The sequence below is a fragment of the Vigna radiata genome, chromosome 6, assembly GCF_000741045.1.
Source record: "Vigna radiata var. radiata cultivar VC1973A chromosome 6, Vradiata_ver6, whole genome shotgun sequence".
Classification (NCBI taxonomy): Eukaryota; Viridiplantae; Streptophyta; class Magnoliopsida; order Fabales; family Fabaceae; genus Vigna; species Vigna radiata.
The window spans coordinates 12,647,319-12,670,725 of record NC_028356.1 but is presented as its reverse complement, the minus strand read 5'-3'; the positions used below and the strand labels follow the sequence as shown (position 1 = coordinate 12,670,725).

The window sequence follows — 23,407 nt, the reverse complement described above, 5'->3', positions numbered from 1 at the left end:
GAAAGTGGGCCAGGAAAAGATCCGAATCCGACAGAGACAAACAAATAACAATAACAAAAATGTTTTTGCTTATATATTTGGGAGCTACAAAAATATTTTCCAACCCAACCAGAAACATACGCACGCGGAGTTAAAATAGAACAAGATTAACAAAGCTGCGTCGCAGTTTCAGGAAATTGCATTCAATCTGAAACGCCCCGTCCCCTATCCAACCTCCGAAGAATTTCGATTGAACGGGGTGTCCTCAATTTCAAAGCATTTTCTCACCAATTTTTCTCCTCAATTCAATTTTAATCAAACTTAGGTTTATTTTTTCTTAGATCTTCCGTTTTGTATCCGCCATTATAATCGTCGATTTGGGGAAAGTTCAAGCATGGACGGCATAATGAGCAAGCTCCGCAACCTCGACGCGTACCCCAAAATCAACGAAGATTTTTACAGCCGCACGCTCTCCGGCGGCGTTATCACCCTCGCTTCCTCTATCCTCATGCTCTTGCTCTTCCTCTCCGAGATCCGTACGCTTCTTTCCATCGACGTTTTTTTTCTTCTTTCTTCGTCCTTTTCGTTATCCAAAGTCATTCTCGTGTTTGCACTGCCTCCAGGGATGTACCTCCACTCGGTCACCGAGACCAACCTTGTTGTAGACACTTCCAGAGGTGAAACAATGCGTATCAATGTAATCGCTATCTTCCTCTCCTCTCCATTAACGCTCAATTTTTATTTTTTTTACATAGTTGTTATCAATTAACTGGACTTCGTCGTTTTGATGCTGAAAGTGCAGTTTGATGTCACGTTTCCTGCGCTTCCGTGTTCCATACTTAGTCTCGATGCCATGGATATCAGTGGAGAGCAGCATCTAGATGTTGTATGTATTGTTAACATTATGAATTAATATACACAAGTGAATTTTATTTTTGTTTTTTAATTTTACTCGAGCTGCAGAGGTAGGTAGGTGATTTGGTTTTCGTGCGTAATTTCATGGTTTGTGACAATGTATTTAATCTTTTTCTGTGTAACTCTCAGAAACATGACATAATCAAAAAGAGATTAGACTCTCACGGCAATGTGATAGAAACGAGGCAAGAAGGAATTGGTTCTCCCAAGGTAAACAACACAATTATGTTCGGTTGGATATATGTAGTCTTTATATTCGAGGGTAAGTTATTCTGGTAGTAAACCACATTGAGGTTTTAAATTGAGGTGCGGTTTTGTCATTATCCTTTATATTCTGGACATTGTGTGGAAATGTGGCTGATTTTTTCCAGTTGCGCTGCTGTAAAGTCAAGAACATTGACGTGCGGCCTAAAATGGCATCAGGTTTCTGTAAACTCAAAGCATTGACTAGCAGCCAAAAGCGTGGTCGTTGACCATATTTTAAAACCATGATTGACACATTAAGCTTTTAGCAGGCCTAGGTGACTAAACACATTTTAAAGAGAACTTTTTCTATAGAAGATGAGCTTGTAACAGCAGTTACTTGTTTCCTTTCAGAATTCGATTCATTTTTTCATTTCTTAAGATTATATCATTAGCGCTTTATCTTTATTTCTTCTTAACTTATGGTTTTACCTTACATTTAGATAGAGCATCTCATATTTTATAAGACATTCAAACACATTGAATTTGAATTAATCTCATTTTAAATCATTTCATTTTTCAAATATTTGGTTTGAACATGACCATTCAAATTGATTGAATTTTAGTTTTCTTGTCTAGAAATTATTTCAATTACTATCAAATACAAAAAATTATTTAAATATTAAACACTTGTTAATAATTCAAAAATACCAATATTGAAGATATTGATTTGGTTGATGTTAATTTTTAGTAAGATTTTTTCAGTTGCCATTGACAACCTTTTTTTTTTTTTTTTTTTTTTTTTTTTTAAAGTTTTTTTTTTTTTTTTTTTTTTTTTTTTTATTGATGTTGGTCAAGATTATGTCAGCCATAATTATTTAAGTTACATCAAATACAAAATATGTCGTCTGTCCTACATCGGTAATACAATTACGATATTGATGTTTTTGAAACATAAACATGATTGACCCTTGTATGAAAGAAACCTTGCTGACATTTATCAACGATATTGATGTTTTTGAAACATAAACATGATTGACCCTTGTATGAAAGAAACCTTGCTGACATTTATCAATAGATAATGTTGATAATATGACACTAGGCCACCAAGCCAACAATAATGGATGTTCTTGCGGTCAAAATTAAGTTGAGGACAAATTACGAAGAGAAGAGACATAAATTTGAAAATATGAAGAATTTCAAATTCTTTTTAAGTGGAATTTGAAATTCACTAATTTTAAGTGATCAAATTGCTCTTATAAAGTTCTAAATTTTGATTTCTTTTGCAACTCCTTAGATCTTAAAATTCCCTATCGAAACATAATATTAAGAAATTGCTATTATTCATTTGACTTTTTATTTGATCAGATTGAAAAGCCCTTGCAAAGGCATGGAGGCAGGCTTGAGCACAACGAGACTTATTGTGGTTCCTGTTTTGGTGCTGAAACGGTATGCCTGGTTTAAAATGCACTATAGGGATGTGTTGGTTTAATGCCTTGCGTATATCTTGATTTTTAGAGGGAAGAAAATGGAAATTGTTCATTTATAACTACATTGCTTACTAAGAAATCTTGTATTTTGTTTCACTGCTGTTTGAGTTTATAAACAGAAGTGGTCATATTATTGTTCTGGATAAACAATTTTTAGATTTCAACTAGGTGTCATTAATAGTCAAGCCCCTGCGTTGTTTTCTTCCTTTAATCTAAGATCTTTGGTTTCTGACTCAGGCTTCATAATGATGGAACTGAATGTATCTTCGCTTGAAATGTTCTTTTTAGCATGACAAATTTAATTCTTACCTGAATGTTCGGTAATTTACAATAGCGTAAGCTGTCTTGATTTCAGAAGTCTTAGGCTCAGCGGCATCTTTTGGTTGTTTTTCTGTTTTCAAAGTGTTTGGTCTTTTTTGTTTGAGGAGCGTTTGTTGGCTAGTGTATATATATTAGTCTTTTTCCCTTCTTTGTAAAAGAGTCAAGTTGAATATATTCTTCTGCTTCTTCTCATTTTTCACTTGCTTCTGCCTGTTCTTGTTCTTGTTCTTCTCGTGACTGTGCAACTCTGCCTCTTCCATGGCAGACCAGAATAATCCTGTTAATTTATGTTTGCAGTCTGATGATGATTGTTGTAATTCCTGCGAGGATGTTCGTGAAGCATACCGTAAGAAAGGTTGGGCACTTTCAAACCCGGATTTAATTGATCAGGTTTGTCCTTATGACATCTTGACATCAAATTCAAGATTATTCCTGAGCATATCACATGATTTTGTTGCTTGAGATATATGAAAATTTCCTCTACAAGCAGTGCTCATACTTTCAATTTATTTTGGTTTCATTCTTTTACTATGTTGAGGAGTTGGTCGCCACCCTTTAACATACTGGAACTGGGTTATAGCTTGATGAAACAGCACACATGCAATTTGACTTTATGATGGAGATATTTTTTAGCACACAATGAAGGTGTCAAACTTGAGAGTCTGTGATATGATCATAGATGGGGCAACAATGAAGAGCTTTTAGAGTGACAAAGAATAAAAAGGAGTAGAATAGGTTTCATAGGCGTGTATTTGCCTCTTCGATTTCCTTCCTTTAGTTCTAGTGAATAAACGTTTATAAACTCTTCTTTCTCTTTAAGAACAAGCAATGTGGGACTCTCCATGGCTTGGTCTTAAAAAGAAAAGAAGAGGAAATGGGCGTCCTAGGCGTGTAGTACTAGGTAACATAGCTAGTTTTCATGTTTTGAACTATAGGAGAACTAGTTGCCTTATAAACCCTTTGGAGTGGAGAGAATTGANCAATGTGGGACTCAAAAGTCCCACATCTCCTAGATCTTGCATCCTAGCTCACTCCAAAGGTTATATAAGAAGTTACCTTGATTCAATTGAATTTTGAGTTGATTTGCATCCATGGTTATCGAAAATGCGAGTTAACTCGTTAACTCGGTCGAGTTTACGAGTTCAGACTATGCTTTCGAGTTAACTCGTAAGCAAACTCGTTTTTAGAGTAGGATTGGTAGACTCGGTTGTTGACTCGCTAAACTCGCCTAAAATCGCGAGTTTGGTTCCGATTGTGCGAGTTTGGAAAAAAAATTCGAAAACAGAAAACGACTACGTTTTAAGGACGCATCAGATTAGGTTTTTTAAAACATTCACTCACTGTTCATCTTGGTTTTCACTGTTCATCTTCTTTCTCGTAGTCTCGCTTTCTATCTTGTTCGATCTCGCCCTTCGTCGCTTCCTCATTCATCAGGTTCGCAGTCCACCGGTCATCGATCTCGACGTTTGAACTCAGCCTCCGTCGCGCCGTCGATCTCAACGTTCGACCACGCCTCCGTCGCGCCTTTGTTCTCATCCTTCTAGGTTCTACAAGTGCAAACCCTCTTTCACTAAAATCTGAAATTTGGGTTCACGGGCACTACAAAGTATATTTTAAACACTTTTGGCACTAACACTCACACTGCAACATGGATTTTATTTATTGATTTTTAAGATGAGATGACGTCATGGGCCAACAACATATTTTTTAAACATTTTTATGGCACTGCAACTGTACTTTGAGTTCACATGCCACTGCAACATATATTATTTTATATATTTTAAGTTGAATTGATGTTACGGACACTGCAACAAATAATTTTTTGATAATTTTATGTGGGGTTAATAATTTTTTATATATCAATTTTTTAATAATTGAAGTTACGGGCACTACAACATATATTTTAATAGTAATTTGTTTTTAAAACATTGCACCACTTTACAACACTACAGTGCATCATTCTTTTTATTTTTTTTCAAAAATAAAGTGTTGCTCCCTTGACTGTTAAAAAAACCGTGCTTCCACAATATTTTTAACTTTTGGACATTTTATTTTTTATATTTGTAGTGAAAAAGCTTATCTCACTATGTCGGGAAACGCATCAAATTCCGAAGAAGTTAATCCAAGTGTATCTTCATCAGTTAGAAGTAGAAGTAAAAATGCTCCGGGAAATCGATCTGATATTGGATGGAAACATAGATTTGATGTTAATGGTAATGGAAGAAAGGTGAAATGCAACTATTGCTCAAAGATTGTAAGTGGAGGCATATTTAGATTTAAGCATCATCTTGCTGGAACTAGAGAAGATTCTGAACCTTGTGTTTCTGTTCCGGATGAAATAAAGAATTTGATGATAAAAATAGTTGCAGAAGCTAAGAATGCTTCATTAAAGAAAAGAAAGATAAATATCGGTGAAGACGAGGAAGAAAGTGAGAGTCTTGAAGGAGGACACAAGGTATTCAGTTTTAAAGGAAAAGAAAAAGTTGCTACTACTAGTAAGGGGGGAGTTCAAGCAACTATAAATCAAATGATGAAAGAAGGATTCAAAGAAGAAGTTGATGCTCAAGTTGCTGAATTCTTTTACACCAGTGCCATTCCTTTTAATGTAATTAGAAATCCAACATTTGCAAAGATGTGTGAAATGATTGGTAAGTATGGAGTTGGATACAAACCACCATCTTATCATGATATTAGAGAGAAACTCTTGAAACAAGCTGTGAAGAAAACATATGCAAATCTTGAGGAATATAAGGAGGAGTGGAAGAAAACTGGATTTACAATTATGTCTGATGGTTGGACGGATAGAAAAAGACGTTCTATTTGCAACTTCTTGGTGAATAGTCCTAGAGGGACGATTTTTCTTTATTCACTTGACACTTCAGACATTTCAAAAACAGCTGATAAAGTTTTCAAAATGTTGGATGATGTTGTCGAGTTTGTTGGAGAAGAAAATGTTGTNCAAGTTGTCACTGATAATGCTGCAAATTTCAAGGCAGCCGNAGAGTTGTTGATGCAAAAGAGGGAAAAATTGTATTGGACTCCATGTGCANCACATTGCATTGATTTGATATTCGAAGATTTTGAAAANAATTTGAAGGTCCATGAATTAACCATTAAGAAGGGAAGAAAAATTACCACTTACATTTATGGGAGATCAATGTTGATTTCCTTATTGAAAAAGTTTAGTAAAGGTAGAGACCTTATAAGACCGGGTGTGACTAGATTTGCCACGGCTTATTTAACTCTTGCTTGTCTTCATGAATTTGAAGGCATCGTTGTTGACCATGTTCAGCTCTGAGGAATGGAAGACAAGCAAGTTTGGAACATCACAAGAGGGGAGAAAAGTAGCACATGTAGTATTAGATAGCCGATTTTGGAAGAATGTCTCCACATGCTTGAAAGCGGCTGCCCCTCTTATGGTTGTCTTAAGATTAGTGGATTCAGATGTAAAACCCGCAATGGGTTTCATTTATGAAGAGATGGACTGTGCAAAAGAGAAGATTAGGTCTAACTTTAACAACATCAAAAAGAGGTAAATTTTCAAACTTTTACTCATTCAATGTTTAATTACTTATCTGTAAGATTATTTCTGATATAGCATGATTGATGTAGTTATGAAGAGGTTTGGAGAATAATTGATGTTCGATGGGATAATCAACTTCATAGGCCTTTGCATGCAGCTGTCTATTTTCTAAACCCTCATTTCCACTATGAACCTAACTTTAGATCTGATGATGGTGGAGAGGTGAAAGAAGGATTGTATTTTTGCATGAGAAGATTGGTACCAGATATGGCAGAAAGAAGAAAAATTAATTTACAAATTGTTGAATTTCATAATGCTAGAGGATTGTTTGGAATGGAAGATGCAAAAGAGTGTAGGAAAGAGTTAAATCCTGGGGAATGGTGGGACATGTTTGGTGATGGAACTCCAGAGTTGAAGCGATTTGCTATTCGAATTCTAAGCTTGACTTGTAGTTCTTCTGGATGTGAGCGTAACTGGAGTTCATTTGAAATGGTAATTTAAATTATTTTTAATTTATAAATTCCTTTATTATGTTTATATCTTCACTACAAATATTATATTTCATTTTAGGTTCATACAAAGAGAAGGAATCGTTTGCATCAAAAAAAGATGAATGATTTAGTTTATGTGATGTATAACTCCAAGTTGAAAAGTAGACAAATTCGGAAAACTATAGCTCTTCCATTTGATGACATAGAATCAGATGATGAATAGATAACTGAAGAGACAAATGATGTTGTTGAGATTGATCAAGTTGAAGGTGAAAATGATAGTGAAAATGTTCACTTAGATGGAGCAACAACAGATCCTGTTCTAGATGCTATTGATCTTGATAACATAACATTTGAGAACAATGAGGATGCACAACATTCATCAGAGGAAGAGTTAGATGAGGATGATGATGGAGATGATGATGCCATTATTAGAGGATTAGGCATAGAGACTTTGACATTTCAATTTATGTTTTAGATTATATTTTTATGAACAATATTTCTATAAACTTATGTATTTCAATTTATATAATTTTGTTATCTTATTTGAATTAGAATGTTATTTATGTTTTTTTCATACAAAGTAAACTCTTACGAGTTTACGAGTCGAGTTTACAAGTCGAGTTTACTGGACTCTCACGCGTTTACGTAAACTCTCGAGTTTGACAACCTTGTTTGCATCTTTACAATCCTCTTTTTGAGATAGTATTCTGTCTCCAAGTCCCTTTTTTGGGCAGACCTTATCTTGCTTAAGCAAGTGGCGGTCCTCCTTTGATGCTTATCTTGGATCTTCCTTCAAGTGGCGCATCCTCAAGTCATAAGTTTTCTCTTTCTCAATCTCTTCCATTTTTAATTTCTCTCCATTTCTTGTATGCCATTTTAGTCTATTCATTCTAGGCATGCAAGAAATGGAGAGAAATTAAAAATGGAAATATTGAGAAAAAGGAAACTTATGACTTAAGGATGCGCCACTTGAAGGAAGCTCTAAGATAAGCATCGAAGGACTGCCACTTGCTTGAGCAAGATAAGGTCTGCTCAAAAGAGAGACTTGGAGACAGAATACTATCTCAAAAGGAGGATTGCAAAGGTGCAAATCAACTTAAAATTCAATTGAATCAAGGTAAGGTACAAAAAGGAGACCCCTAAACCTTCTTATATAACCTTTGGAGTGAGCTAGGATGCAAGATCTAGGAGATGTGGGACTTTTGAGTCCCACATTGCTCAATTCTCTCCACACCAAAGGGTTTATAAGGCAACTAGTTCTACTATAGTTCAAAACATGAAAACTAGCTATGCTACCAAGTACTACTTGCCTAGGACGCCCATTTCCTTTTCTGTTCTTTTTAAGACCAAGCCATGGAGAGTCTCACATTGCTTGTTCTTAAAGAGAAAGAAGAGTTTATAAACGTTTATTCACTAGAACTAAAGGAAAGAAATCAAAGAGGCAAATACACGCCTATGAAACCTGTTCTACTCCTTTTTGTCACTCTAAAAGCTCTTCATTGTTGCCCCATCTATGATCATATCAGTCTCCAATAGAGCTTCTGCACACTTCTACATCACAATACTGAAAAAATAATAATTAAAACACCCAATATCCAAACAACATGTAAACTATATAAAAATTCAACATTAAAACTTTATGCTAAAGCAAACTAAAAGAAATAAGTCATATTGATGCCTAACATGTGATTTTTATTAGAAAAACACTAAAATAGCAAAGTATAACAATGCAAGCTAAATCACAACCAAATTCTTGAGGACTATGATCCACATGTTTCAAATTTCAAACTATCTCGTAGTAGCTAATAAACTAAACTTAAGTGAATTCATGAGGTATATTGATAGGTTCCTAATCAAGAACCTATGGAAAACACACCTCACACACTCAAACAACACAACCGAATACGCCGTATAACTCCCTTTGTATTACCAATCAATCAAGAATACAAAGTACAATAGTCCCAGAGAGCTTAACCTCCCCCTACAGGACAAACAATTTCCTGTCAAGCTAATATTATCTCAAAAACTGACTCTTACAATTACACCCATTCCCCTATATACAAACCCCCTTCCTGCCTTTCTTAACTACCTTGGCAGTTAGGCTATGTAACGTTTTTCCTTGTTCTATACAAGTAATCCTCTAACATTACCCCTCTTTCCTTCAACAACCTTGTCCCAAAGGGTTGAACTTAGGATACTGATCTTGAATAGTAGCCACATCTTCCCAGGTTGCGCCCTCTCTGCCACCTTCCTACCACTCGATCAAGACCTGTTGTACCACCTCTGTCCCCTGTTGTCTCTGTCTCCTTTCCAAAATTCTTACTGGCCAAAACGTGGGCCCTTCTGCTTGCAGCTCCTTCTCTATTCTCTTCTCTCCCATCGCTTTCTTTAGTTGGGATACATGAAAGACCGAATGTATCCTAGCTGTTTCTGGCAACTGTAAGCAGAAGGCAACCTTTCCCACCTGTTGTAACACCTGGAATGGTCGAAAATAGTGAGCTGAAAGTTTTGGATGCAACCGAACTGGCATGGATGATTGCCTATAGGTTCTAATCTTCAAGTAGACCCAATCCCCCACCTTAATATCCGCTTCCCTCCTTTTATTCGCCTGGTTAACCATTGAATCTTGTGCTTGATTTAAATGGAGTTTTAATTGTCTTAGCGCCTCATCTCTTGTTATTAAGTCCCGGGCTATGGTCTCCACCAGTGTCTCTTTGGGAATAAATCTACTCAAGGATGGTGGGGCTCGACCATACACAATTTCAAAAGGGGAACACCTTGCTGCACCCTGATAACTGGTATTATACCAGTATTTAGCCCACGGTAGCACCATCTTCCAACTCTTGAGTTGCTTCGAACAGAAGCACCTCAAATACTCTTCAAGAATTCTATTCAAAACCTCCATTTGGCCATCCGTTTCTGGATGGTAGGCCGTGCTCATTTTAAGTTGGGTTCCATGCATTTTGAAAAGCTCTCTCCAAAACACGCTTAGAAATAGGGGATCCCTATCACTTACAATCGACATAGGGATTCCATGTAATCTAACTATCTTCTGGGTGAAGGCTTCTACCACAGTTCTAGCTGAATAGGGATGCTTCAGCGTTATTAAATGGCCATATTTGCTCAGCCTATCCACCACCACCAAAATCGCGTCATAGCCTTGTGACTTGGGTAACTTAACAATGAAATCAAGGCTCACCTCCTCCCATATAGCCTGAGGAATTGGTAGAGGTTGTAGTAAACCTTGGGGAGATGCAATCATGTATTTATGCTGTTGACAAATCACACATCCAGCTACAAACTCCGTTATAGTTTTCTTCATACCCAACCAGTACAAAGAATGAGCTATCCTTCTGTAGGTGCGGAACACCCCGAAATGACCCCTTGTGCTCGTCACGTGGAACTCAGCTAATAATTTGGGAATCCAAATTGATTTAGCCGAAAGTACCAACCTCCCCTTGTAGTGTAGTCTGTCGTTCTCCAACGTATACGCTGCATGGCAGTTTGGGTCTCTCCTGACATCATCAATTATTTTTCTAAGTGTTTCATCCTCTTCCACTTCCTTCAACACTTCTTGGAAATCATGCTAGTACGGCTTGGAAATAGCCTGTAATTCCACCTCCTCCATATCACCTTCTCCTTTTCTAGACAGGGCATCAACGACCTTATTAGAGCTCCCGGTCTTGTATACGATGTCAAAGTTGTAGCCCATAAGCTTGGCTATCCAATTCTGCTGGCTATGAGTTGTAATCCTCTGTTCTAGCAAATACTTTAGGCTGCGCTGATCCGTATGCACTGTTAAATATATTATCTTTATCTTTTATCTTTATTAGTTAGTTTGTTGTTATTTCTTATTTAGTTTGTTGTTATTTCATATTTGTATTTTGGGCTTAGCCCATATTTGTTCTATTATAAATAAAGGACCCTATGTGTGTATTGAACACAAGGGAGTTTTCACTATATTCAACTTGGTATCAAAGCGGGTCGATCCCGCTCTGGTTTCTGTCTCACATCTGTCCGGTGTTGCTGTCAGCCACTGTCGGCTGCCACCTACCGGCCACCGTCGCCGGCACCGTCTCCGACCACCGCCGCCGGCCACCATTGTCGACCATCGTTGCCGGCTGTGCACAGTCGCTGGCATTCACCGTCGTCGACCATCATAGTTTCATTCATCTAAACCCTTAGGGTTTTCTTGTTCCTCGTTGGTGCACTTCATCTTCTTCAAAGATGGCATTTAACAATACTCTTTCTTTCTTCGAAAGTCCATCAATTACCTCTGAGAAGCTAAATGGAAAAAATTATCTATCATGGTCTGTGGCCGTTGAAATGTGGTTCCTTGGCCAAGGGCATTATGATCACCTTGAGCGAGATGGAAGCCATGCGCCTACCGAAAAAGCTGATTAGTGGAAACAAGCAGATTTATGCAAATTGCATCGGTCTCTATATGGCCTCAAGCAATCACCACGTGCTTGGTTTGGAAAGTTTAGCTCTATTGTTCAAAAATTTGGGCTAAAGTGCAGTGAAGCAGACCATTTGGTTTTTTATCGTCATTCTTCTGGGAAATGTGTTTACTTAGTAGTATATGTTGATGATATTGTCATTCCAGGAAATGATGTTGTTGGAATATCTCAACTGAAAGAGTACTTGGATAGACATGTTCAAACCAAGGATTTGGAGGTCTCAAATACTTCTTAGGCATTGAAGTAGCACAATCAAAAGATGAAGTTGTAATATCCCAAAGGAAGTATGCTCTTGATTTATTACAAGAAACAAACATGATTGATTGTAGACCGGTAGACAATCACATGGACCAAAACCAGAAATTAAGGACAGAAGGTGAGTTATTCTATGATCCAGAGAGGTATAGGAGGTTGGTTGGAAAACTGATTTATCTCACTATTACAAGGCCAGATCTATCCTTTGCAGTTGGAGTGGTTAGTCAGTTCATGTAGGCTCCTAGAGTTGACCATTGGAATGCTCTCATTCGCATTCTAAGGTATATCAAAAAGGCTCCAGGACAAGGATTGATATATGAAGATAAAGGAAGCACTCAGGTCTCTGGGTATTGTAATGCAAATTGGGCAGGTTCGCCTATTGATAGACGGTCTACTAAGGCTATTGTGTTTTTCTGGGAGGAAACATTATTTCATGGAAAAGTAAGAAACAAAATGTAGTAGCTCGATCAACAGCTGAAGCCAAGTATAAGCGATGGCGTCACTCACATGTGAACTCATATGGGTGAAACAATTTTTTCAAGAGCTTAACTTCTATGACATCCATACTATGAAGATGTATTGTGATAATCAAGCTGCTCTCCAAATTGCATCGAATCCAGTGTTTCATGAGAGGACTAAACATATAGAAATTGATTGTCATTTTGTTCGTGAAAAGTTGTTGACTAAAGAAGTATGTACTGAGTTTGTTGGGTCAAACGATCAACTCGCAGATGTGTTGACTAAGTAACTAAGGGGTCCTCGGATTGAGTTTATTTGTTCCAAGCTTGGTACACATAATCTGTATGGTCCAGCTTGAGGGAGAGTGTTAAATATATTATCTATATCTTTTATCTTTATTAGTTAGTTTGTTGTTATTTCTTATTTAGTTTGTTGTTATTTCTTATTTGTATTAACACAGGGGAGTTTTCACTATATTCAACTTGCACCACAAATCTTCGTCCCAGCAGATACGACCTCTAGTGCTGGATGGCCATCACTAAGGCCATCAACTCCTTTTCATATATGGACTTACTTAGTGACCCTTCTGATAGAGCCTTGCTAAAGAACGCAATGGGCTTTCTGTTCTGCATCAATACAGCCCCCACACCACTCCCTGAAGTATCACACTCCACATGGAATTCCTGGTTAAAATCAGGTAGGATCAGAATTGGCACAAAAGTGATGGCCGATTTAAGTGCTTCCATAGTTGTCCTAGCTTGCTCCGACCACTCAAACATCGTTTTTTCAACAATTTCGTTAGGGGTTTGGCCAATTTCCCGTATCCCTGCTCAAATCTTATGTAGTATCCGGTTAAAGCCAAAAGACGTCTCAAAGCTTTCAAGTTTTTCGCTTCCTCCCACTCCAACACGACTCTGATCTTATCTTTGTCCATCTCAACCCCTTTCTCTGAAATCTGATGGCCTAGATACTGGATTCGTTGCTTCTCAAACTCGCATTTTTTCTGATTGGCCACCCAACACTACTACTCCAATAGCTACAACACAAGCTTCATATGTTTTAAATGTTCTTCCCATATGGGGTTGTAAACCAAGATGTCATCGAAGAAGACGAGCACCCATTTCCTAAGGTAGGGTAACATCAAGTTGTTCATCGCACTTTGGAATGTTGTCGGCACATTGGTTAGCCTAAATGGCATCACCAAAAATTCAAAGTGACCTTGGTGTGTTCGGAATGCCATTTTAGGAATGTCTTCTTCACCCATCCTTATTTGATGATAACCCGCCTTCAAATCTATCTTGGAGAAGTACTTTGCCCCCTTGAGTTCATCCAATAGTTCCTCAATCACAGGTATCGGGAATTTATCAGGGACAGTGGCCTTATTCAGAGCTCGATAATCCACGCAGAACCTCCAGCTGTCGTCCTTCTTCTTCACCTTGAGTACAATGCGGTGCTCCAAATTACGATGTGGAGGTAAGCTTTCTCTCTCCTGGAACACACGATAGTGCGCCTGCAGCACTGCTCCGAGCTCAGCTCTCTACTCCCTGTCAACTCATCAGTCCCCTCACCGCGTGCTTCCTGCTCCACTACGCCCAAATCCCACACTAAAACCCATGACTCAGCATCCACTAGTTTCAATAATGCCTTAGGTTCCACCAGCTGTCTAGATAAGGTTGGGTCTCCCCTTATAGTGACCTTCTCGCCCTCCATGACATACTTCATAGACATCTCCCTCCAATTTATAATAGTTTCTCCCAACCTAGCCAACCATGCAATCCCCAGAATGACATCCACATCCCCCAGCTCAAACACATATAATTCCTCCTCCACCGTGGCGTCCCCTAAATTTATTCGGACCTTCTCACAGCATCCTCTCATTATTCTCTTGTGCCCATCCCCGAGACTTACTGCATATGAAGGTGTATCAATTATAGTTAACTCTAATTCCTCCGCTACTCTCCGACTGATGAAGTTGTGCTGGCCCCGCTATCGATGAGGACCACCACTTTCTTGTCTCCAATTAATCCTGTCAATTTCATAGTTTTTGGACGGGTCAGCCCCTACGCTGAAAACGCCGACAATTCCATGGGCTTCGCCTCCTGGTCTGTCCCCTCTCTTACCTCATTGTCCTCGTCCTCTGCTAGCAGCAATACTCTCAAGCTCTTCTCCGAGCACCGATGGCTTGGAGCAAAAGGACCCCCGCATCGAAAGCGTCGACCTTCTTCCCTCCTCTTCAGATATTTTGGGTAAGGTAAGTTCCTTACCATTCTTCCCCTACTACCGCCTCCCCCAGCGGTACTACCTCTCGCGTTACTCGCCGTCGACGATCCCTCTCCTGATTGTTCCAGCTCCCTCCGCCCCACCTGACCGACTCGTGGGTAGACAATCAGTATGGCCTCTAATGACCGTCGTCGTGGCTCACATACCCACTGGGTTTACTTTGACGCTGTTCCATACTCCCCCTCGCGCTCTGCACATAGCATCTTCGACATCCCTTGCGATCCTCATCGCAACCATCAATTCCTGCGGATCTTGGATGCGTACTTGCCCCTTAATATCTTCCCTTAGGCCAGCCAGGAAAAACCCCAATGCCAACTCCTCCGACAGTCCCTGGGTCTGACCCAACAATATCTCAAAACTCTTAACAAATTTCTCCACCGTTCCGTCTTGCCTCAGTGTCGCCAGCTACTCGTACACCATCCCCCGGAATCCTCCTCCGAAACGATTGATCAACCCAGCCTTCAAGCTCAACGAAGAATAGTTCTTGGCTTTTTCCTTCCAGAACTTGAACCAATAACTCACACTCCCCTCCATGCTAATGTACGAGAGTTCTACCTTATCCTCCTCCGCCACTTTCTGGATGTCAAAGAACCGTTTTGCTCTGTTAATCCAAATGTGCGGCTCGACCCAGATCCACCTTTTTCCACCAGTTCTGCTGTATCCCCACATTATCGCGTCTCTCGTGATTATCATTCACTGAGCTATTACCCCCTTCAGAGCCTCCCTCATGATTATTCGGCCCTCCTCCCATCAGTCTCATCATTTGCTCATGTCATGTCATATCGCAGCAGTCTCCTCCTTTATTCCCTCCACCGTGATCTCAAGATTCTCTAATCTCCCCTCCGTATTGCTCTCCATCATCGATACTCACTCCTCTTGATTCGGCATGTTGGACTAAAAGATAAGTTCCTAATCAAGAACCTATGGAAAACACACCCCACACACTCAAACAACACAGCCGAATATGCTGTATAACTCCCTTTGTATTACCAATCAATCAAGAATACAAAGTACGATAGTTGTAGAGAGCTTAACCTCCCCCTACAGGACAAACAATTTCCTGTCAAGCTAATATTATCTCAAAAACTGACTCTTACAATTACACCCATTCCCCTCTATACAAACCCCCTTCCCGCCTTTCCTAACTGCCTTGGCAGTTAGGCTATGTAACATTTTTCCTTCTTCTATACACAAGTAATCCTCTAACATATATGAACATGCAACATCATTTAGAACTGTTCATTTTATTTCTTGGTTCTATCTGGAGTCCTAACCAAGGAGTAATAGGTTAACAATAAACCAACCATGTGACTATAAACCTACCAAAAGAGCTCATTATTCTTCAGTAGCCAATGCAGCATTGAGGGAAAGAGTTTGGCTTACTGCTTGATCATTCATAGTAAACTGAACTACCAAAGGATTAAGGATGAATTCCTTAGTGATTTCATTTTCAACTTAAAAGGAAGGACATTTCTCCATGTTTATTCAAATATAGTTGTTTATATTAGCCAATGCTATATAGGTTTTTTCCGTAAATATTTTTATCATGTGTATCTTACAATGTTTCACTAACTGTTTCTTCAATAATTGATGTTTTTGTATTTTGCCCATTCTCTTCCATTTAAATAACTCTTCTTTCAAAGTCAAATTGTTAATTTAATCCAGTCCCTATTTGGCATGTGATGTGTGTCACTTAGTGCAAAAGAGAAGGATTCTTACAAAGAATCAAGGATGAAGAAGGTGAAGGATGCAATGTGTATGGTTTCTTGGAAGTAAATAAGGTTGCAGGGAACTTTCATTTTGCCCCTGGGAAAAGCTTTCAGCAATCTGGTGTACATGTGCATGACCTGCTGTCCTTTCAAAAGGATTCTTTTAATGTAAGTCATTATCTGATATTTTGTATTCGCATTGCAATTTTTTGTTGTAATTTCTATTACACATTTTATATCTTATATGAAATATCAAAAACAACATAATACTTCGTTAATTGTTTGCCAGAGAATTTCTTCTCACTCCTCTTATTTCAAGACATTGACATGCCTGTTTTTTTCTTTTTTTTTTTTTTTTTTGAATTCAGTTAAGTCACCACATCAACAGATTATCTTATGGAGAGTATTTCCCTGGTGTCGTAAATCCTCTCGACAAGTGAGCTTTTCATATATTTTAAGCCTCAAATCCAATCAACAGTAAGTTCACTATTGTGTATATTCATTCTGACGCTCTGTTGATTATCAGTGTGCATTGGATACAAGATACACCAAGTGGGATGTACCAGTATTTTATCAAGGTAAGAATTCTGTATCTCTACCTGTACTAATACTAAATCGTATTAAAGCATATGTGTAATTTCCTCATTTTTATATTTGTTGTTATAATCACTATAATTTCCAACTGTTTGTCTATCCCTATGTCCTCTGTCTACTACGGGAAAGAAAATGTTTCTGAGCTGAATTGTTATTTCTTCTAATTTCACAAGTTATATGAATCAAAAGTGAGTTACAATTGTGAATGTCATTTTTTATCTTCTGATATATTGAATGTATATAGGCCGACATTATAATATTATGTAGGTTAAATAGGCCTTCTGATGCCAATATTATGATGATTTTTTCCATTTCGTTCCACTATTTTGAATGTTCTCAATTTTATCCCATTTTTTTTTTTAAAATGAGTCAATATAATCCTTTCCTTCAAATTTAAGGTGATGACGCTATTGCAATGTCATGTGGCATTTGTTGATCATACCACATGTCACTTTTGTCAACAAGTCAACTTTGATTGATGACGTGTCATTTGTTGTTCATGCTACATATCATTGTTGTGTCGTCGTTACTATTAATTTGGCAGAAAGAACTATATTGAGTTACTTTTAAAAAAAGTGAGACCAGATTAAGAATATTCAAAATAGTTGGACGGAATTAAAAAAATCTTTGTAATATTGGGATCAAAAACTCTATTTAACCTATTATCTATAAAACTTACACAGGGTCCAATGGTTGCATTTTATTATATCTTCAAATAACCAAAGGTGGGTCGTTATCTCAATTTTGGGGGCATAGGCTGTTAGGAATAAAAGAAGTTAGTTGTTAGTAGAGAGAGGGTATAAATAATAACAGAATAGGTGGAGAGAGGATTATTAGATATTTTACTTTTGGAATAGACTGGACATTTTCTAGAGGAAGAAAGGCTTCCTTGGGACTTGGGACTTGGGACTTGGGACGTATAATTGTATTTCTCTTTATATTACATTACAGATTCAATAATATACATACACATTCTTTCATCTTTGGCTGTTTGAGTATTATTGTGAGAAGAGTGTGTTCTGTTTGATCTCCTGAACAAAGGAATGTAACAAATTTGGTCCGACTTGTCGGATCTGTGTCGGAGGGAAGAAGAGCGAGCGAGGAAGAATACCATAGCGAAGAAGAATGGAGGAAAAATTGAACACACTAGAAGGAAGAATGACGGCGATGGAGTCGTCAATGGAGGAATTAAAGGCAGCGATGCAAGCGACGACTTTGGAGTTCCAAAGAGCTTCAGGACGACGAACCAGGAACCAGCATTAGAGCTCCGAAGGAAGACGCGATTCTGTCAAAGCTGAACGCGAACGGCGACCACCAAAGAGTTCGGAGGACGAAGCGGAAAAGGACAGAGGAGATGTGCAACGTAGCGGGATGAAGTGCGTTGAACTACCAACGTTTGAAGGAGTGGACTCCATGGGTTGGATCGCGATGGCAGAGAAATTTTTCGATCTATAAAATGTGACGAAGAGGAAGAAGATGAAGCTAGTATATATCTGTATGGAGAGAGGCGCGAGCTACTATTGGATCCGCTTCTGGCTGAAGAAGGCCAGACATCCGAATTGGAAGATGTTCACGGAAGCGCTGACGCGGAGGTTCGGTGGACTGAATCGAGGCACTGTTCTTAAGAAGTTGGCGGCAGTGCACCAAAAGGGGAGCATTGACGAATACACCCAGGAGTTTGAAATTTTGGTAGCACAAGCATTAGGCGTGGGTGAGAAGAGGGCAGAGGTGCGACAGGAGGGATCTGTCAATGCCGGTGGAGGGTAGGAAGACGAAGAAGATGAGAAAATTAACAATCTCTTGGATCTGGAGAATATGGGTAAGGGAATGGGAGAAACAGAGCTGAAACTGAGCACACATCAACTGCTTTTGTTGATTCAGTACCGTCTCTTTCACACGGGTCGCTCAATTAAGGGCACTCTTTTGGGTAACAGAAAGCTTCTTCCTAGGACAATACATGTTAGGCATTCAATGATTAAAGTTGAGAAAGACTTTAGTCTGAATATGCAAAGCACAAATTCATTGGAGGTAGTGAACACAAGCATCAAACCAAATAGAACTTATTTATCTAAAAATCTGATTACACTTTTGAGCTACGGAGGAGTGACAAATGAATTCTTCAAGGCTTTACTCAGAACATCCATTAATAATGGCACCATGGATGAATACATTGCGGTAGAAATGATTTTATGTGGAATTCCTCTGGATGAGCCATTTTTGCAGTATCATTTGTCTATACTTGCAAGGGAGGAACGCAAGAAGCTTAGAGGAGGGAAGTTATATATGTCTGAATGTTTCTATTTAATGGGGACTATAGATCCCACTAGATGCCTAGAGAAGGTTCAAGATTGTATAATACATGGGAATGGCCAAATTACCGAGGATGTGTTGGTCTACAGAAATCCAGGTTTACATTTTGGCGACATTCACATAATGCGTGCCACATATGTGGATAAGTTAGAATCTTTTGTTGGACATAGCAAGTATGCAAATTTTTTCCCGTGTGTTGGGACTCGCTCAGTGGCAGATGAAATTGCTGGAGGTGATTACAAAGCAATCGTGTTGAGTCTCAGTCCACGGATTCCACCCATATTTTCTTCTGATGAGAGTGCCTGTTGTTCTGAATGGAATGCAGCCATGGAAAGGCTAACTGGTTGGAAAAGAGATGAAGTCGTAGGAAAATTGCTTTCTAGTGAAATATTTGGAAGTTTTTGTCGACTAAAAGGTCAAAGTCCTAGCTAATTTTATGAATTTAATATACCGTGGAATAAGTGGTCAAGATTCTGAGAAGTTACCATTTGGATTTTTTGATAGAAATGGAGAATTTGTTGAGTTATATAACAGCAAACAAGAGAATTGATGCTGGTGGGAATATACTTGGTTGTTTTTGCTTCTTGCAGGTTGTAACGCCAGATCTGAATCAGTCCTCTGAAGAACACAAGCCAATAGGCAGAGAAAACATTTCTGAATCCAAAGAGAGCTTGAGCCAAGCGGAATTTGTGGAGGGGGAGATAGAAGAGAGTGACTTAACTCCCAATAAAGAGGGACCTGCAGAGGGGAAAGAGCTACTGGAAGCATTGAAAGACATCAAAGATCATCTTCTCCAGGCTTATAGTTTCGAAAAAGAGGTGACCAGAATGTGAGAAGTTAATAGAATCGAAATGGAAGACATTGGAGGAGGATTTGCCACCACCCAAGCCTCCATACCAGATTTTGGAGGGCACCATCTAGAAAGAGGAGCATTACCTCAAATAACAGTTCCCTGACTTCAACCTTGAGGACAAGGTTGATTTTGAGGGGTAGAGTAATGTTAGGAATAAAAGAAGTTAGTTGTTAGTAGAGAGAGGGTATAAATAATAACAGAATAGGTGGAGAGAGAATTATCAGATATTTTACTTTTGGAATAGACTAGATATTTTCCAGAGGAAGAGAGGCTTCCTCGGGACTTGGGACTTATAATTGTATTTCTCTTCATATTACATTACAGATTCAATAATATGCATACACATACTTTCATCTTTGGCTGTTTGGAGTATTATTGTGAGAAGAGTGTGTTCTGTTTGGTCTCGTGAATAAAGGAACCTAACATAGGCATACATGTTATTAGGAGATTGCGGTTTTATATCAATTTAGCTTATTAATTTTTTTTGGCTATATCTGTTTTTATCTCTTTACTAGCATTTGTGCATTTGTCATCTATTTCACTGCGAGTAGCAATGCTCTCTAGAGTATGCAATAGTCTAGAAATTTTCCTTTCTTTTTTGGCCATGTCAAAGATTTTTACTTCCCATGTTTTGACAAAATTAAAATTGCCTGTCGTTTAATTTTCGAAATTATATTGAACCCTCGTTATGTATTTTTCACCATACAAATTGTAAAGATTGGGTGTCTTCTATAATTTGTGTAAAATTAAAAATGCACATGGTAGAATTTCAAAGTGTGGTGTAATCTTCAAAATTCTGTTTGGACGAACTTTTCCACAAGTTCCTTTTAGGAGAGAGAAATAAATGAAAAATTGAAATTAGTTTCTTCATAAACTAATATTAGCTTATGCGCGAGTTAATTTATAGCTTCTCTAATTTTTTTTAATTGTCTAAGCTAATTTTGGCTTATGGAGAAATGAAATTCATTTTCTTATTTTTCTTTATTCATCCAAACAGACCTATAATTTATTAACCAAAACTCAAGATTATTATGACTTGTCCTTTTCTGTTTTGGTTTCAATCTAGTTTAGTTAAAATTTGCCACGAGACATGCCTCACGGTTGAGGTGATAGAAGGGTTTAACACATCTTGCTCTCCGAGGAACTACCATATTTCAATGTGGGACCTCTTTTCATGCCTTGATGACCTTTATTTCCCTCATTGCTAATGAGCAATGAACTCTTGAACGCCCTTAAAACATGTTAACCTTGTCAACAACTGATGGAACATGGTGGAGAGAAATGCCATACATCACTGTCAAGGCAAACAGTTAAGCTTTTTTTATTAATTGTTGTTTCACCCATCATTTTACAATTTTGCACTTGCTTCAACAATTTAAAACTAATATCTTGGTTTAATTTTAATGTTTCTATACGCTGTTCTAGTCATTCTTGTGCTATCCAAACACCACTACTTTGGTTTAGTTTATTTCCATTTCTTTTGTATTTTTGTTTTTTTAATTTCTTGTTACATGCCACATGGTCTATTTATGTGTCATGACTTGCATTTGGTTACGATGTTATTACTAAGAACACTTTTGTACCTGTACTTTATTTTTTTCAGCTACTAATTTATAACTAATATAATAATTTTGTAGAGTTTTGACAATGGAAATATCCTATGATACAATTTTTGTTCCTTCTACTTTCGCTGAAGTTTTGGTCTTTAATTGAGTCGAATAACGCTGTGTGATCAATATAGACCTTATTGGATAGGACTTTGTTGTTCTAGTAGACATTTGTTTAGGGAGATGTGCACCTCGTGTGTTTTTGATAGGTTCAAGGGGAAGGTTTATATTAGAAGGAATAAAAACTGACAGAGTATTATAACTGTCTAAGGGGTAGTTTTGTTGTTTTAAACTTTTATAAAAGTCTGCATGGGCAGTTTTTTTAGCAGCTTTTTTATCTTTGTTTTTTGGAAGTTCTGTAAATTTAGGGAAGTGGAGAGTCTGGTTCTCTCAAATAACCAGAAGTTGTATGCTGTATCAGTTTCTCTCTACTGTTGGAAATCTAGTGTGTGGTTGGAATAAATATATACAGTTTTAAGGTTGTTCCGTATAGGTGTATAATACCTATGAGTTTTCTCTTGTAAAAACATTAAAAGATCTTAGCTCCATAACAATGCTGAATATTTCATCAATATGCTTCTAAGGAGGACTAATAAATTTGCCACTTATTTTGTTTGTTTTTCAGGTTGTGCCGACCGTATACACTGACGTGAATGGGCATATTATCCAGTCAAATCAGGTTATTGAGCTTATAAAGTGAACTTTCTTCCATTTTTCTTTGTTCTTGCTGGGGAAACATAATGCTAACTTGAAATGTTTTGCCAGTTCTCTGTGACGGAACACTTCAGGACTGGAGATGTGGGCCGACTGCAGTCCCTCCCTGGAGTCTTCTTCTTCTATGACCTTTCTCCAATCAAGGTGGGGTCTTTTACCCCTAATTATCACAGCTTTTGGCTGATGTTAAAATAGGGAATATTAGATCCGATAGTTTTATTACTTATTTTCTTTCAAGTACTTTTCTTTGATCTCATCTCCTTTTCATTTTTGCGCTTTTGATCACGTCTTATACTGGAATGACATTCTGCAGGTTACTTTTACCGAAGGACATGTCTCATTCTTACATTTTCTTACTAACGTGTGTGCTATAGTTGGAGGTAGATATGGATCTTCCTCTATTCCTCTTCACTTTTGCATAATTTGGCTTGAATACTCATAAATATGTTTCATTTGTGTGAATCCTGAGAGAATCATACTTTCTGTTTGTTGCACATGCAGGTATCTTTACCGTTTCTGGAATACTAGATTCATTTATTTATCACGGTCAAAGGGCTATCAAGAAGAAGATGGAACTTGGTAAATTTAACTGATGGGTGTTATTGGAGTAAATTTCAAGCGAATGGCTCTCCAATGACAATATATTGAAGTGAAGAACAACTACTGATTGAAATTCCCCTTAGGGTTGAGTTCTTCGGTTTCAACAAAAGGATTTTGCCGTTATATGTTGTCATCAATGAAGGTCGAAATGCTAAGATCATATGATGTGCAACAAATGCCACTTTGCCATGGTTCTATCTTTTCTGACAGCTCTGATGTTGTGAATGTTACGTGCTTTATGGAAAGTAGAGGGGCTTTCATTGTAGTCGTACACTTGCAGAACTCCCTTGCAGAAGCATCAAAAGGAAATCCTTTAAGGGAAAAAATAAATCAACGATGATAACCTAAAATGAAATATAACTGTTTAGGTTCACTTTTTTTTTCTTCCAGTTTTAGATATTTATCTATCAGTTCGGTTTTTGTTTTGTTTTAAAAAATTCATAATTATGTCGTTGAAATTTTAAATGAAAAAAGTTGCCTTTAAATAGGAGGAAAAGTTCAAAATTGAAAAATCTAATTGGATTCAAAAGCCTGATGTTAAACAACTTGTACTTGTGTTTACTTGGTGACCTTTGTATCATTATCTTATTTCAATTTAGTGTTTATATTTATCTTATTCATTTAATTTAGTCTTAATTTTTTTCAAAGTAGAATAATATTA

General features: G+C 37.8%; 1 protein-coding gene and 1 pseudogene across 1 annotated transcript; both read left to right on the top strand.

The window, feature by feature from the left end:
- The first annotated feature begins 90 nt into the window (after window positions 1-90).
- LOC106764949 (endoplasmic reticulum-Golgi intermediate compartment protein 3) lies at window positions 91-23,130 on the top strand. The gene is made up of 13 exons (XM_014649405.2): window positions 91-515; window positions 603-676; window positions 782-865; window positions 1,024-1,104; window positions 2,446-2,526; window positions 3,186-3,278; window positions 16,057-16,236; window positions 16,437-16,504; window positions 16,595-16,646; window positions 22,058-22,111; window positions 22,198-22,290; window positions 22,460-22,526; window positions 22,648-23,130. Exons 1-13 carry the CDS (start codon window positions 374-376, stop codon window positions 22,737-22,739), a joined length of 1,161 nt encoding a protein of 386 aa, XP_014504891.1. The 5' UTR covers window positions 91-373; the 3' UTR covers window positions 22,740-23,130.
- Window positions 4,926-7,387, top strand: LOC111241845 (annotated as a pseudogene).
- Window positions 23,131-23,407: the final 277 nt, after the last annotated feature.

Coding starts and splice junctions, on each gene's coding strand:
- LOC106764949 (XM_014649405.2), top strand. CDS start 374: ATGGACGGCATAATGAGCAAGCTCCGCAACCTCGACGCGTACCCCAAA. Junction 3,279..16,056: donor ACCCGGATTTAATTGATCAG/GTTTGTCCTTAT, acceptor TGTGTCACTTAG/TGCAAAAGAGAAGGATTCTT. Junction 16,647..22,057: donor TGTACCAGTATTTTATCAAG/GTAAGAATTCTG, acceptor TTTGTTTTTCAG/GTTGTGCCGACCGTATACAC.